Source organism: Sprattus sprattus (genome assembly GCF_963457725.1).
Source record: "Sprattus sprattus genome assembly, chromosome: 10".
In the NCBI taxonomy this organism is placed as follows: domain Eukaryota; kingdom Metazoa; phylum Chordata; class Actinopteri; order Clupeiformes; family Clupeidae; genus Sprattus; species Sprattus sprattus.
This window is the reverse complement of record NC_137908.1, coordinates 17,181,658-17,194,157: the sequence shown is the minus strand read 5'-3', so window position 1 is coordinate 17,194,157 and position 12,500 is coordinate 17,181,658. Positions and strand designations below refer to the sequence as shown.

The 12,500-nt window shown below is 40.3% G+C and overlaps 2 protein-coding genes across 2 annotated transcripts in view; both read left to right on the top strand.

Annotated features, from left to right (window-relative positions):
• Positions 1-1,689, top strand: part of LOC308371476 (integrin alpha-5-like) — a gene marked incomplete at its 5' end in the record, with an annotated part of 38,298 nt that extends 36,609 nt beyond the window's left edge. The window contains 4 exons of the mRNA XM_080846385.1: positions 126-239; positions 740-841; positions 1,028-1,150; positions 1,567-1,689. Coding sequence (XP_080702511.1) covers positions 126-239; positions 740-841; positions 1,028-1,150; positions 1,567-1,650 — 423 coding nt within the window. The 3' untranslated portion in view covers positions 1,651-1,689. The remainder of the gene's footprint in view (positions 1-125; positions 240-739; positions 842-1,027; positions 1,151-1,566) is intronic.
• Positions 1,690-4,933: 3,244 nt separating this feature from the next.
• On the top strand, positions 4,934-10,806 carry LOC308371329 (heme transporter hrg1-A-like). Its single transcript, XM_080846191.1, has 3 exons — positions 4,934-5,400; positions 7,712-7,879; positions 9,131-10,806. The coding sequence occupies exons 1-3, from the start codon at positions 5,271-5,273 to the stop codon at positions 9,265-9,267; spliced, it is 435 nt and encodes a 144-aa protein (XP_080702317.1). The 5' UTR covers positions 4,934-5,270; the 3' UTR covers positions 9,268-10,806.
• The last annotated feature ends 1,694 nt before the right edge of the window (positions 10,807-12,500 follow it).

Here is a 12,500-nt window from a genome sequence, read left to right as displayed (position 1 = left end):
CAGAGCTGGACCAAAACGTTAGAGAAACAATAACAACTAGCGAAAAGAAAACCTGTCTGACTGAATGGCTCTCCTTGACACTTGTCTCCCTCTCTGTGTGACTTTTCTGTGTCCGTTGTCCCCAGTCCTGTTGGACGGTGCAGTGCTGGAGACTGCAGTGCAGCGTTGGGGTGCTGCCCAGAGGAAAGAGCGCCATCCTGAAAGTGAGGTCGCGTGTCAGTGCAGAGACCTTCGTACAGGTGAGAGGCACCTTCACTCCCCAGACATCAACACTTTTGGCATTATGCTTGAGACGACCATGACAGTAACACTGTTTTAAGAGGAAAAGGAAAAAGACATTTGGTATGGGAATGGGAAAAGCAGCATGTCTATGTGTGCAGGTATAGATGCAGAAACAGTATGTTGCAGTGGAGAGGGGTTTATGTGTTTTCTCTGCTGCCTCCCTATGGCCAGAGTTAGCATTTCACTAGCATTCCATACTTGCCTTTTATACAAACAAGAGCTGCTTTATGATACTATAGGCTCTTGTAGCTCTTGGTGCTAACAACACTAAGTACATTTATGAAAATGTACGTGCAAACTGTTGAACGTTTTGGACAAAAGTATGTGCTAAATTAACACACTTGAACGTCTGCATTTCACCCGTTCGACCAGTCACACTTTGCCAGTCATTTGAATGAGCCACTAGAGGTGCAGTTGAAGCCATGTCATTTATGATTGCTGTCTGTTGCCTCTGCAGAGAGCTTACAAGCAGTACCTGCTGGAGTGCATGTTGGAATACAGAGTGGAAAAGATGCCTTACTCCATACTGCCAAAGGAGCACCCAAGCGGATCCACCAAAGTAAGTTTCCTTCTTTCCCCCCCTCTCTCCCTCTCCCTATCCCTGTCCCTTTCTCTCTTCCTCTCTGATTCTCTCTTTTTTTTCCTGTGTTTCGTGTCTGTGTTTCATTAACAGCATACTGGATCAAGAGTGGTTGTATTTTAAATGTTAATGCTGTCTGTATGCTCTGATCCTGTCTTCTTGTAGGTCGTGACCCCAATAGTGTGGGGTAATCCAGAGAACCCATATGCTGTACCCCTGTGGATAATCATCCTAGCCATACTGGCTGGACTGCTACTGCTGGCGTTGCTCATATACATTTTATACAAGGTCAGAACATGTCAACCTAGCTTATGCGTAGAAGCAAAATTGTATTCAGAGAAATGTTTTGTTGTTGTTGTTTTTAATACTAATCTCTTTTTGCAGAGTTGGCACCAAATGGTTCATTGTTACAAACATGAATATCAATGTGGGCAAACAGAAAAGCTGGTTTAAAACAGTGCCACAGTTATTTTGATAAATCAACCATTCTTAACTAGATGATGTAGTTAAGGGCTGTGCTGAAAAACTCCACAGAATATTTCATAAACATAAAAAACAATGTTTTTTATGTATATATTTGCAAGCTTTCCAGATTGACTTGTTCATTAACTAAAAAAGTGCAAATGTGTCTTACATGCCAACTTTATGCTCCCCACAAAATAATGAAGGACTTCATGAATGTTTATCACATCGTCTCTCTGCAGCTGGGTTTCTTTAAGCGATCTGACCCCTATGGTACAGCCATGGAGAAGGCACAACTCAAGCCCCAGGCTTCATCCGAGGCCTGAACAAGATCTTCGGAAACCAGCACTTTAAGCACAGCAGGCAGTGAGAAGAGGAATCCAAGCTCCATGAGGGAACATAGCACAGGCTGATGTGTTAAACCTGTGTCTGATGAACACACTGCAACCAAAGAAGGACCAGGCAGGTTCTACTGCACTGCACTAAAGGCACAGACAGAAGCCAGTTCTGATGCAGGTGTGACTGCTGTGTTTGTCAGTGGACTGAAACCCCTGCCACTGCTAACAGACTACATTAGCCGATGATTAGGCATGGGGTCAGCGACCTAATTTTACAGGATTGGACTCTTTAGAGCTTCTCCCCCTCAGCATTTATATAACCTCAATGGCACGTCATCAAAATAGGACATTGATACCTGGCAACCCCAGTGGAAGCACTGATTTAGTTGTCCTCAGAAAGGCACATTTCTTTTCATGAAACCTGGAAGTCATTCACGCTTCACACGTAAATTACAAGCACAGCTAAATTATGCGTACTTGAGGCTTAACTGGTTGTGTATGTATGTATCGGTCTCATATATCTGTTTCAGTAGAACTGGAAAAGTGAATTGGCTAGTTATTGCCTGTGGTTTCCACATCCAAGTTTCAGTAAATCTCAAGTTTTCGCTTTGTACCCCAGTTATTGTCAGAGGTAGAGTTTGACAAACCTTGTTAAAACCCTGGAGAGCAGGCCTATAGCATCCACGTGGTCCAATGTATGCTATTGTAGTGATGAAGCCAAAGAGTCAAGTGACTGTGTGTTTTGACAATCGAGAGGGAGCCATGATGATGGACCATTGAACTTGGAACAGCCCATAGGATCAAAGGGTTCATTGTCCGAGTTCTCCCCCCTGCTTTTAGATAGTCGCACAGAACAATTTTGCAGATATTTGTTTTCACAACCTTGAATGTCCCAAAGCTTGCAGTAGAGTTAAGAATTAGCAGAAGGGAAAAAGTGAACATTACTCTGCTAAAAGCTTTTTTTTTTTTTTATTGAGACAACATTCAGGTTTTGCCTTTGCATTTTTTGCGTATTTACTTTGGATTGTTCTGTGTAAGGCCAAACACACACACATTAGCTAAGCTGTGTCCAACTGTCACACGCTATCCACACGTCCCGTCTGCAGTTTCCAGTGGCATGCTTTTCAGTTACATGGGTTGTCATAAATGTCCAGGGAAGACTACAATATTCACAACCGGTCATGGTATTCCTCAGGTCTTAAAAACCCTATTAACCATGCACTTCGCCTATTTGTTCACCAAATGATATAGTTAGATCAGTGTTTTTAACACACCTTTATACTGTATATACTTCAGTTTGGATTCTACTTGAATATCCTACTACTTATGAGTACTGTATGTATTTAATATGCTTAAAGTCTGTGTAATGCAATAAGATACAAAAAAAAGACTACAAACACATTTTTATCGATGAATTACAGTTCAGACACATGATTAAAAAAATATGCATCCTAGATAAGCTACCAATATTTTGAGAGCAGGGAATTAAGACAAGGAACAGACAAATAATGTCCATTTGAAATTGGCCTTCAATTGTGCAAATATGTTCCCAGAAAAAGCCATAAGAATGAATGTTCTACCTACAATACAGCCCTTTGAATTCCTCACATTTAGTTAATTTGTTCATGTGTGGGTATATATTTAACATGAAGTTCTTGACTCTGCAACATCTAATTTTTTACATGTAATCGTGTTTATCAGAGAATTCTTCTGCCTTTTTATTCTGGTCCTGTTGGAGTTGTACATTTTTCGCTACTGTAAGTGAGGAAAATATTTTAATATACTTTGAAAATGGGTCATTGTTTTGTTGACAAAATATTATTGTCCCACATTGGGATATAACAACGTTTTATTTTGGTGTTGTATATAGCTGAGAAAATAAAGTGGTCTTTTTTTACAATACACAGTACGTAATTTGCATAATTTCTAAAGGAGATAAAAATGTGTGTGTGTGTGTGTTTTGTCTATGACTGTTAGTGAAATAAGAATGATGGCACTAATTGCATATTCAAACTCAAAATGGAGGTATATGACATACTCACAGGACTGAAAAATGATCAAATGAAGTTGTATGACCCTAACACCAAGTAGAACTTACTTCAGGCCTACAAGGGACAAACAGGTAGGTAACGTGATTTGATCAAACCAAGGCCTAGGTATAGGTCCTGATGAAAATATCTGAATATGTTGGTGAATGTGAATAAAGGGCACTTTGGCAAACAAGAGGCTAGTTGTAGTGTTTTTTTGACAGTTGGTCCTGGTTTATCACGAATTGATTTGTAGGTTGACCATATTTGAGTTTGAGAAAATAGGACATAGCATACAGATGACCCTGCCCCTCCCCCCGCGAAGATATTTTGCCATCTTTTTCATACAGATGACCCCGCCCGCTCTCCCCCCGCGACGAGGTTTTGCCATCTTTTCCACATGCAGATGTCATGTGCTGTTGTAAACAATGCAACTGGTTGCATTGTTTACAACAGCACATGACATCTGTGTAATGTGATGTTGTAAACAATGCAACTAGTGCCTAGTTGCATTGTTTACAACAGCACATGACATCTGCATTTGGAAAAGATACTAGTTTCTAGAAGAAGCGGCAAGGTGCTCCGTGTTGGTAGATTGAAAATGGCGAAGTATCGTACCAAATGCTCAAAATGGTCGTCTTTGGAGGATATTTATCGTGCATCTGGCAACAAAGAGAAGGAGGTCGACCAGTGACAGTTCTTTCAGTCAGAGCTCGCGCAAGAAGGTGGAACGTAAGGGGAATATCCCTTCCAAAAGTTGTAAGGGCGTAAAAACTAGTTTGTGAAAGACCCAGAGAAACACAAATATCCAACGAGACAATTTGGGAAGAGGTCTAGAAAAGAGCATTTGTCCGGGTAAAAGAGGACGTCTGGTCACCCTATGAGGACCACTGAACCTGAATTTTTGTACAACCCCAAAGCACTCGACTCTGCTGGATCCTTCCAGAGCCTTGACTACCTCTGGCTGTTCTTAAGCTTACACTCAATGCATACCAGAGCTGAATTTTTGCCAGTCCAACTAGATTTCTTGTAAAACATTTTTAGTTTGACACATACAATTATCATCCTTGACAGACGATAAAACAGACCTGCAAGCACCACGGCACGTTTGTAACTTTGGCATGGGTAATTCTGTATTCTTCCCGACCAACAGGCGTCACTGTTTCGTGGACGAAGTAGTTTCTTCGCATGCTCGTCGTTTCACATTAGCTATCGGTGGTAATTTGGACTACCTTTGGTGCTCTGACTGTAAACATGGAAAACAACATACAGTAGCTGCTAGTTGTCATTAACGCTTGATAAAGACACGACATACCAACTGTCGGTGTCTTGCTATGAGCCCAAAACTATTCAGAAACTGGAGTATTTATGAACCGTCTCTTCGCAGATAATAATTTCGCAATTGAAGATAACGCGCTTGTTGATAAACGGAGGTGGAGCTGATGTTTCATAATAACTATTTTTAGAATAGGTGATACTTTATGTTTTATGATTTCAACATTTAGTTACCGCAGCACGTAGCCTACTTCTGTCTTTGCTGGGATCGTTTTTACTGTGAGTCCTTTCGTATTCGGTTTCCCAATGGCGATTAATAAAACATACATCAGCATAGGCTATGCTGCTTTCGGCATGGCTATGGGATTCTCCGCTTTTCTGGTGTGGAATATTGCATATAAACAGCCATGGACAGCATCAATGGGCGGCTTATCAGGTAACGTCTCAATTTAAGTCAAACATAGTTTGTGAAACTGTTGGTGAATCTTAGTTTTCAAAATCATAATCTATCGTTAGAGAATATGACTTTTAAGGGCTCTAGAACTCCACATACCATCCCACTTGCTTGCCAATGTGTCTGCATTTTTGTTGAGAAAATGAAATGTTTAGTCATTTTTAAGAAAGGGTTTGTAAATGGTTTCCCAATATAACTATGCATTCAGTGAACCATTAATTGGCCCTGCAAATATAAATTATATTTGACACTTGAGAAACAAGTCAGAGACACTGTTTTTGGAATCAGAGCTCCCAATATTATATAATTATTTGATGTCTAGTTAGTTAAGCCTAAAACTATGTAACCTGCTGTAGTCTACTTTTAAGGCTTTCCTCCGTACTGTATTGGCAGGCAGTAGTATAAATATATTTTGGTCTCTGCGTGATTTTGGTCTGTCAGGGAACCACAGAAGGCCTAATTAGGTAAATAAAACAAAACTTGCTTACTTAATTCACATACATGAGTAGGTTTTGTCTCACATGGCATGATAATCTTATGATTTAAGTTTGTCTGTAGTGTAATTTTTATGTCAGACGCAAAACTCCTTTCTTGGATTAATCATGTCCAATCTATGAAGAGATATAAATCTATTCGTTTGATCAGATCTGCTGGCCTGGCTTGACGGCTAGACTAGTGTCTCTATCAACACATTACCTGTATCCATAAGCCTATCACCCTAGGTGTGATCATAGGCTACATTCGGCAGTTTGCTATCAAACTCATTGGTCAACACTGAACAGAATGAGTGCAGACTGTTAGGATGTCATTATCAATTCTATGTAAAATGCAGGCCATCTCTAACTAGCATTCCTATCTCTGCCAGGCAGTTAATTAACATCACATTATAGTAGAACTTTGCTCTGGGTGAACTTTGAGATTTTCCGATATTCCTCTGGAGCAAGATGCGATTGGGCAAAGGTCAGCCTCTGAGGTAAACCCACTGCTTTAAGTTTTTGATCTCCAGATGTAAAAAATGTAGTCTAGGGCCGCTCTTTGACTATGACAAATCCTAAATTAAGAATCTTGGCATTTTATGTAACCCTGATATTAAATTTGATAAGAAAGTAAATGCTGTTAAGTTGTCTTTAAAGTTTTAAGCAAGGTCAAGCAACTGTTTTCTTACATACATCCCCGCTGTCCTCCTAGAGCACGAGGTCATCCCATAAACTGCTGCTTTCCATTCCAAACAGTCGTATGAAGCGTAACGACATGTTCGATCAGCCCCCACCATTGAATGCTTTAAATCCAGGCTAAAAACCCACTGGTTATCTGTGGCTTTCTAGGTGTTTAGAGTTGTATTTATGTGTGCTTTGTCCTTGTCTTTGTGTTATTTGTACATTTCTGTACTCCTTTTCTACGTTGTGAAGCTCTTTGGTCAACTGCATTTTTGTTTTCAAACTGTGCAGTACAAATTAAATTCATGTTTTTTATATTGTGCAAAAACAATGAAATTGCTTCTACGCACTTTACAGAGCCCAGATCCTGAACCAACAAATACACTTGACTTGACTTTCTTCTGTGAGCATGTGCTAAAGGTTTAACATGTGACATTCCAGTTTTTTTTACTAACAAACATACAAGTTATGCTGATCTGTCTGATGACTGTGCATTTTTACTTTTGGACTGTAAATCCCACACTGGCCATGACTAAGGACTTTATTGTGGCTACCAGGGACAGAAAAGGTGGGCTTTGCTATTGCGAAAGAGGAAAATATGAAGAACTGAGGCAGAAAAGGAGAAGTAGCCTAACTAGTGTGATTATGTGGGGAAACGACAGGAATGGGGTGACACGAGCTGAAAAGTGTGAGCTGAGAAAGAATGACACAGCGAATGAAAGTGCCATGGCTGGCAGAATATTCTTTGCTGAGCTGGTATCACACACACACACACACACACACACACACACACATATACACACACACACACACGCAGTCACGGAGATACACATCCTAACTAAAAACAGACAAGCAGAACAGGTTGCACATGAGTAAACATCAGAACATGGTGTTCTGGTGAGGTAGGTGTATCTCAGCAGAGATCAGTCTGTGACATGTTTGTTTGAATGTGTAATTGGTGAAGGGTCATGTTTCCACAGAGAAAGTGAATTTAAATGTGTGTTATACTGTGTGTGTGTGTGTGTGTCTGTGTCTGTGTCTGTGTCTGTGTCTGTGTCTGTGTCTGTGTGTGTGTGTGTGTGTGTGTGTGTGTGTGTGTGTGTGTGTGTGTGTGTGTGTGTGTGTGTGTCCAACAGGTGTGCTTGCCCTCTGGGCACTGGTCACACACATCATGTACCTGCAGGATTACTGGCGGACCTGGCTGAAGGGGCTCAAGTTCTTCCTCTTCATCGGGGTCTTCTTCTCCCTGCTGTCCATCATCGCCTTTATCACGTTTCTCTCAGTGGCCATCACACGTAAAGAATGTGAGTGTCTGTCCCTCTCTCTGTATATCTCTCTCACCCTCTCTCTCTCTCTGTCCAGTTCAGATTCTGAAGTGCATTTTTATTGCTAAACCAGTCAGTACAGAGGATTAGAAAAACAAACTAGGAATCAAAGTCTCTGTGTGTAGACATACATAGACTTAAACATCCGTAGAACAAACATAGATATTACAGAACAAAAAAGCAAACAAAATAAAAAATACTTACCTCTTTATCTCTTTCTTTCCCTTATATTCTCTCTGCCTTAACTTACCTCTCTTCAGGATATTTAAACAGTTGAGTTTAAGCAGCTCTCAGCAGGGAGTGCGCGCCTGGTAGATTGCAGTGCATAGTAACCATAGTACCTTCCCAAGGTGAAAACAAACAGGCAGTGCCCCCTGCCAGCAGTGATTGGTCATTTAATGGACACATTTTACACTATAACACATCATTGCTACGAAAGAAATAAAATATGACAGTAACTTTTCAGCCTCATAGGACAACTTTTTAAACATAAATTCGATCTGCTGAACTGCTTAGATAGTGGTTTCAATCTTTATCTGTGTAAACAACATAAAAACATGTACTTGAAAGGCACAACTAGACTTCCATGCAAAGACCAGTTACATTAACAAAGCTCTTTATGCAGGGTTGTGTTGTATTGGTCTGTCTTTAGTCAAATTCAAACAATGTCTGTTTTTCATTTAGGGTGAAGGTTCTCTGGCATCCCTTTATGATTCCGGGGTTTGCACTAAACTACAGCTCGCGTGAAATTACATATTTTGGTCCCAAACAAAAGGAATCCGTCTTTGAAAAACTACACTCAAAACTATGAGGGCCATGTCTGTAAAGTCAGTGGTCATCAATAGCTGTAGCTCCACAGGCAGTTACCAGCTGTTTTAGTCAAGGCTTGGAATTCCATTGGGATTCAGTAGTGTTTTGGCATGAGCAAAAAGACACCACAAGGAGATTTACACTGCAGACTTGGTGAACATTTCTGTTCCATTCACATACTTTCTGAAGAGGCTGTTCCTCACTTGCATGGTAACAGAGAATATATATGTATCTTAATCTTAGATGCTTATGTGAACACCTGAAACACCATAAGTGTGATATTACACACCCTTGCAATGCAATACCATAAGGGATTGGTGTCATTAGTTACTTTGTCATTTCTACTAATCCCCTGTAGGTGAATGGACCACTCTTTTTGCATGTCATTTAAACATGTTTGTGTGTGTGTGTTGTCTGTAGCTCTGAAGGATCCCAACAGCCTGTTCCTGTCGTGTGTGTGGAGCTTCATGTCTCTGAAGTGGGCCTTTGTGCTCTCGCTCTCTGCCCATCGCTACCGCAAGGAGTTCGCTGACATCTCCATCCTCAGTGACTTTTAACCACGCCTGACAACAGACACACACAAACACACACACACACACACACACACACACACACACACACCAGACCATACAGTGAATACACAACTTTGTATGTCCGTGCACTTACACATGGACCTAGCTTCATTTGGGGTAACTAGAGACTGGAATGGCCGATTCAAAGAGAGAAATATGTGGTAATGTGGGAATGAATAGGTGAAGATGTTGAGAGCCCATAGAATTTCTTAATGTGTCTTTTTCTATCTTCCCACCACTCCCTCTCTCATGTCCTCATCTTCTGTCATAACATGGATGTTTTTTAATGACTGGATTTTAAGAGTCATCTCTAGATGTGCAATTGCGATATGTTTGATGCGACTGTATGCTTCACTTAACATCACAGCTCTTCATGTTATTTCGGCCAGTTTTTTATACAAAACCACTCAAACCAGATTTGTCTGCATCTGAGCTTAAATGTGCATTTTTTCACTTTGTAAAAGAGGATCTCTCACGAGGGGAAGGAAAAAAAACAGAACAAAAAACAATAGAACCATTTTATCACTGGCTTGGCTTGTGAAACAGTATGTTCACCACAAGAGGGTGCTGCACCATTCTTTGTTTCTTAGACCAATTTGTGGTCCATCTGTATACTGTCAGCCATCACAGACACCGCAGCCAAGGTAACAGAACAAGCGTCCCAGTCCCCACTGAGACACGATTGCACTTTATTGCCAGCTTGTGTCACAGGGCACGTGATGGGTTCCTTGACCAACATGGAAAGCAAATATCTGATGTCAGTCAGTGCGACCAGGAGGGAACTCTGAGGCGTTCTACACGTGAAGCTTTTACCATTTTAATCTCTGTACAGATGTGATTTACCAAATGTTCACCCAGTAGCTGTATTCACTTGTTTTGCTCTCCTAATGATGGGGGGACTAAATCATGCTGGGATTTCTCTGATTGTGACTAAAGCATAATGATTTACGGGGAATATTGGCATAGCTATTTGTCAAAGAGCTTTTTTTCCGTTTTTGTTGAGTGGATGAGTTTGTTTGACAGAGATTATCTGAAGAGAAATCACAGTAAGGGAATTCTTTTCTTCTTTTTTTTTGTTTTAATTTGTAGCATTTTAAGCGTTGTTGTTTGAAGCTGTTGTTTAAGATGATCTTTGTCCGAGTGATGACATCATAAGAGTAATGTTAAAGGCTTTCTTCACACAGTTGAATGTGTGATGTCACTCTGCGGAGGGCACTGTGTCCCAGGCCTGGAACCTATGCGTTGGCCTCCGACAAACTGAACATACAAAACAACCAGTATGCATGCCCCTTATACATACAGTAGCCACGACTGATTTTTACATCTGTCTTTACTTGTGTTTATTTACAGAAATGCCTTTGTAGTAGCATTTTAATGTCGTTGTTTTTAACTCATGTCATTACCAGGTAAATATCTCTGCGCCATTATGTACTGTCGTAGCCAGAGCCAGCTCCATGTATGATATTGTGTGTATGTACAGTCATACGTGTGAGAGGCACACTAATAAAATTTACCTTTATGAGAGGAATGTGTGAGTAGAATGTTATATCATCCAACCAAAATTCTGACTTTGCTATATAGAAATTTGCATATCTTATATAATAATGTTTAATGCTTTATTTGGTCTGATCAATCAGCTTTTAACTATATATTGATCTGAGTTGATTTCTCTAAATAATTTGTATGTTTACCTTTTGTTTTGGTGTTGTTGTTTGGTGGGAGTATTTAATTGTTTCCACCTTCACTGTCATCCATACCGCTTTTATATATTATCATATGTAATTGTATGCAACAGTTTAAGTGGACCTGATCTGGGAAAACATCGATGTGACTGGATTACTCTATACTTACTCTGTGTTTCCTGTTTGTTGGTCTGTTTTTGTGTGCGCCGCGGTTTTCTTTCCCTCTTCCCATTACTGATGATCTGTCACTGAGCTGGTTTGGGTCAGAGGCACAGGGGTTATTATGTGATGTATATCATTTGATGTTCAAAGTGACTGCACCATTGTTATGGGCTGAGGTTTGGGAAAAGAGCTTTACTGTATTTGTAAATGGACTTATTTCAGTTCGGTGGTAGATAATATGTTGCAGTGTCACATAGTCATTTCACGCTATTGCCTTTGTTAAGATTGAAATATGGCTCTCTACTAACGAAGCCCCTGAGAAGATGTAGGGTATTTATCCTTTAAAAAAACAAACAAACAAACAAAACAAAAACATTGTCTTGTGAACTACGTCTGTCATTGATGCTCTTTGTTTCTTCTGATCTGTGTGTCTCGTCTGCACCATCAGTTTACCATCATGGCAGACTCAAGTGGTGTATTGGTGGCATTGATGAGCCGGACGTTCTGACATATTAATTGTACAAAAGTATCAGCGAGGGGAAAGGGATGTTTTATGTGTCCAACATGCTTTTATATTAGGTTGAAATTCAAATGTAAAGGTTAAAAAAACCTTATCTTTTCCACATGTTTGATCCATTACACTCAGGATAAAAGCCTTAGCCAGTTTTTGTAAGGTCGGGACAGTCTGTTAATGCACACAAACATGAGTCATGTGAGGAAAGGGAAATCTCAAAGACGGCTATGGAGACTGACTTTTACCCATCATTTGCTCATTAAGGAGGGATTATTTAATGGCTGTAAATTAAAGGTGGGCGTTCATTAGTGGTTTGATCACGGATCCTCGCGGGGAGGCAGCCATTATGCGGTTACTCTAATCATCCTCTTTCATTTTATTGCACAATTCTGGTTAATTATTTCTTTTTATTGCATTATGTTAGTGAGTTTATGGGCCCTGAATGTCGCTGTGTACCGTGATAGCTTCTGTGTTGTTGTGAGGTGTCCATAGCAAAACTTTGGTCGTCAGGCTGATTATGCAGATCTACAAGAATGAGGATGAAAGCGCAGAGAGTTCCATCATGGTATTATAGTATTAGGGTTATGGAACAGAATAGGAAAGAAGCGTATTATCTTCTTTTCTGCACATGGCCCTACAGGTGTGTGTGTTTGTGTGTGTGTGCATGCAGATGTGTTAAAACCTTTCCTAGTCTAAGAAAATACTGGCAGGGGGAGGCGGCAAGACAGAGATCAAAGCAAGTACGCAGGAAGTTAGAAATCATCTATCATCCAGATATATTTAGCATATCCTACATTAAGTATGTTAAGAAGTTGTGTGTGTGTGTGTGTGTGTTCACGCATATGCATGTGCCTGTGTGT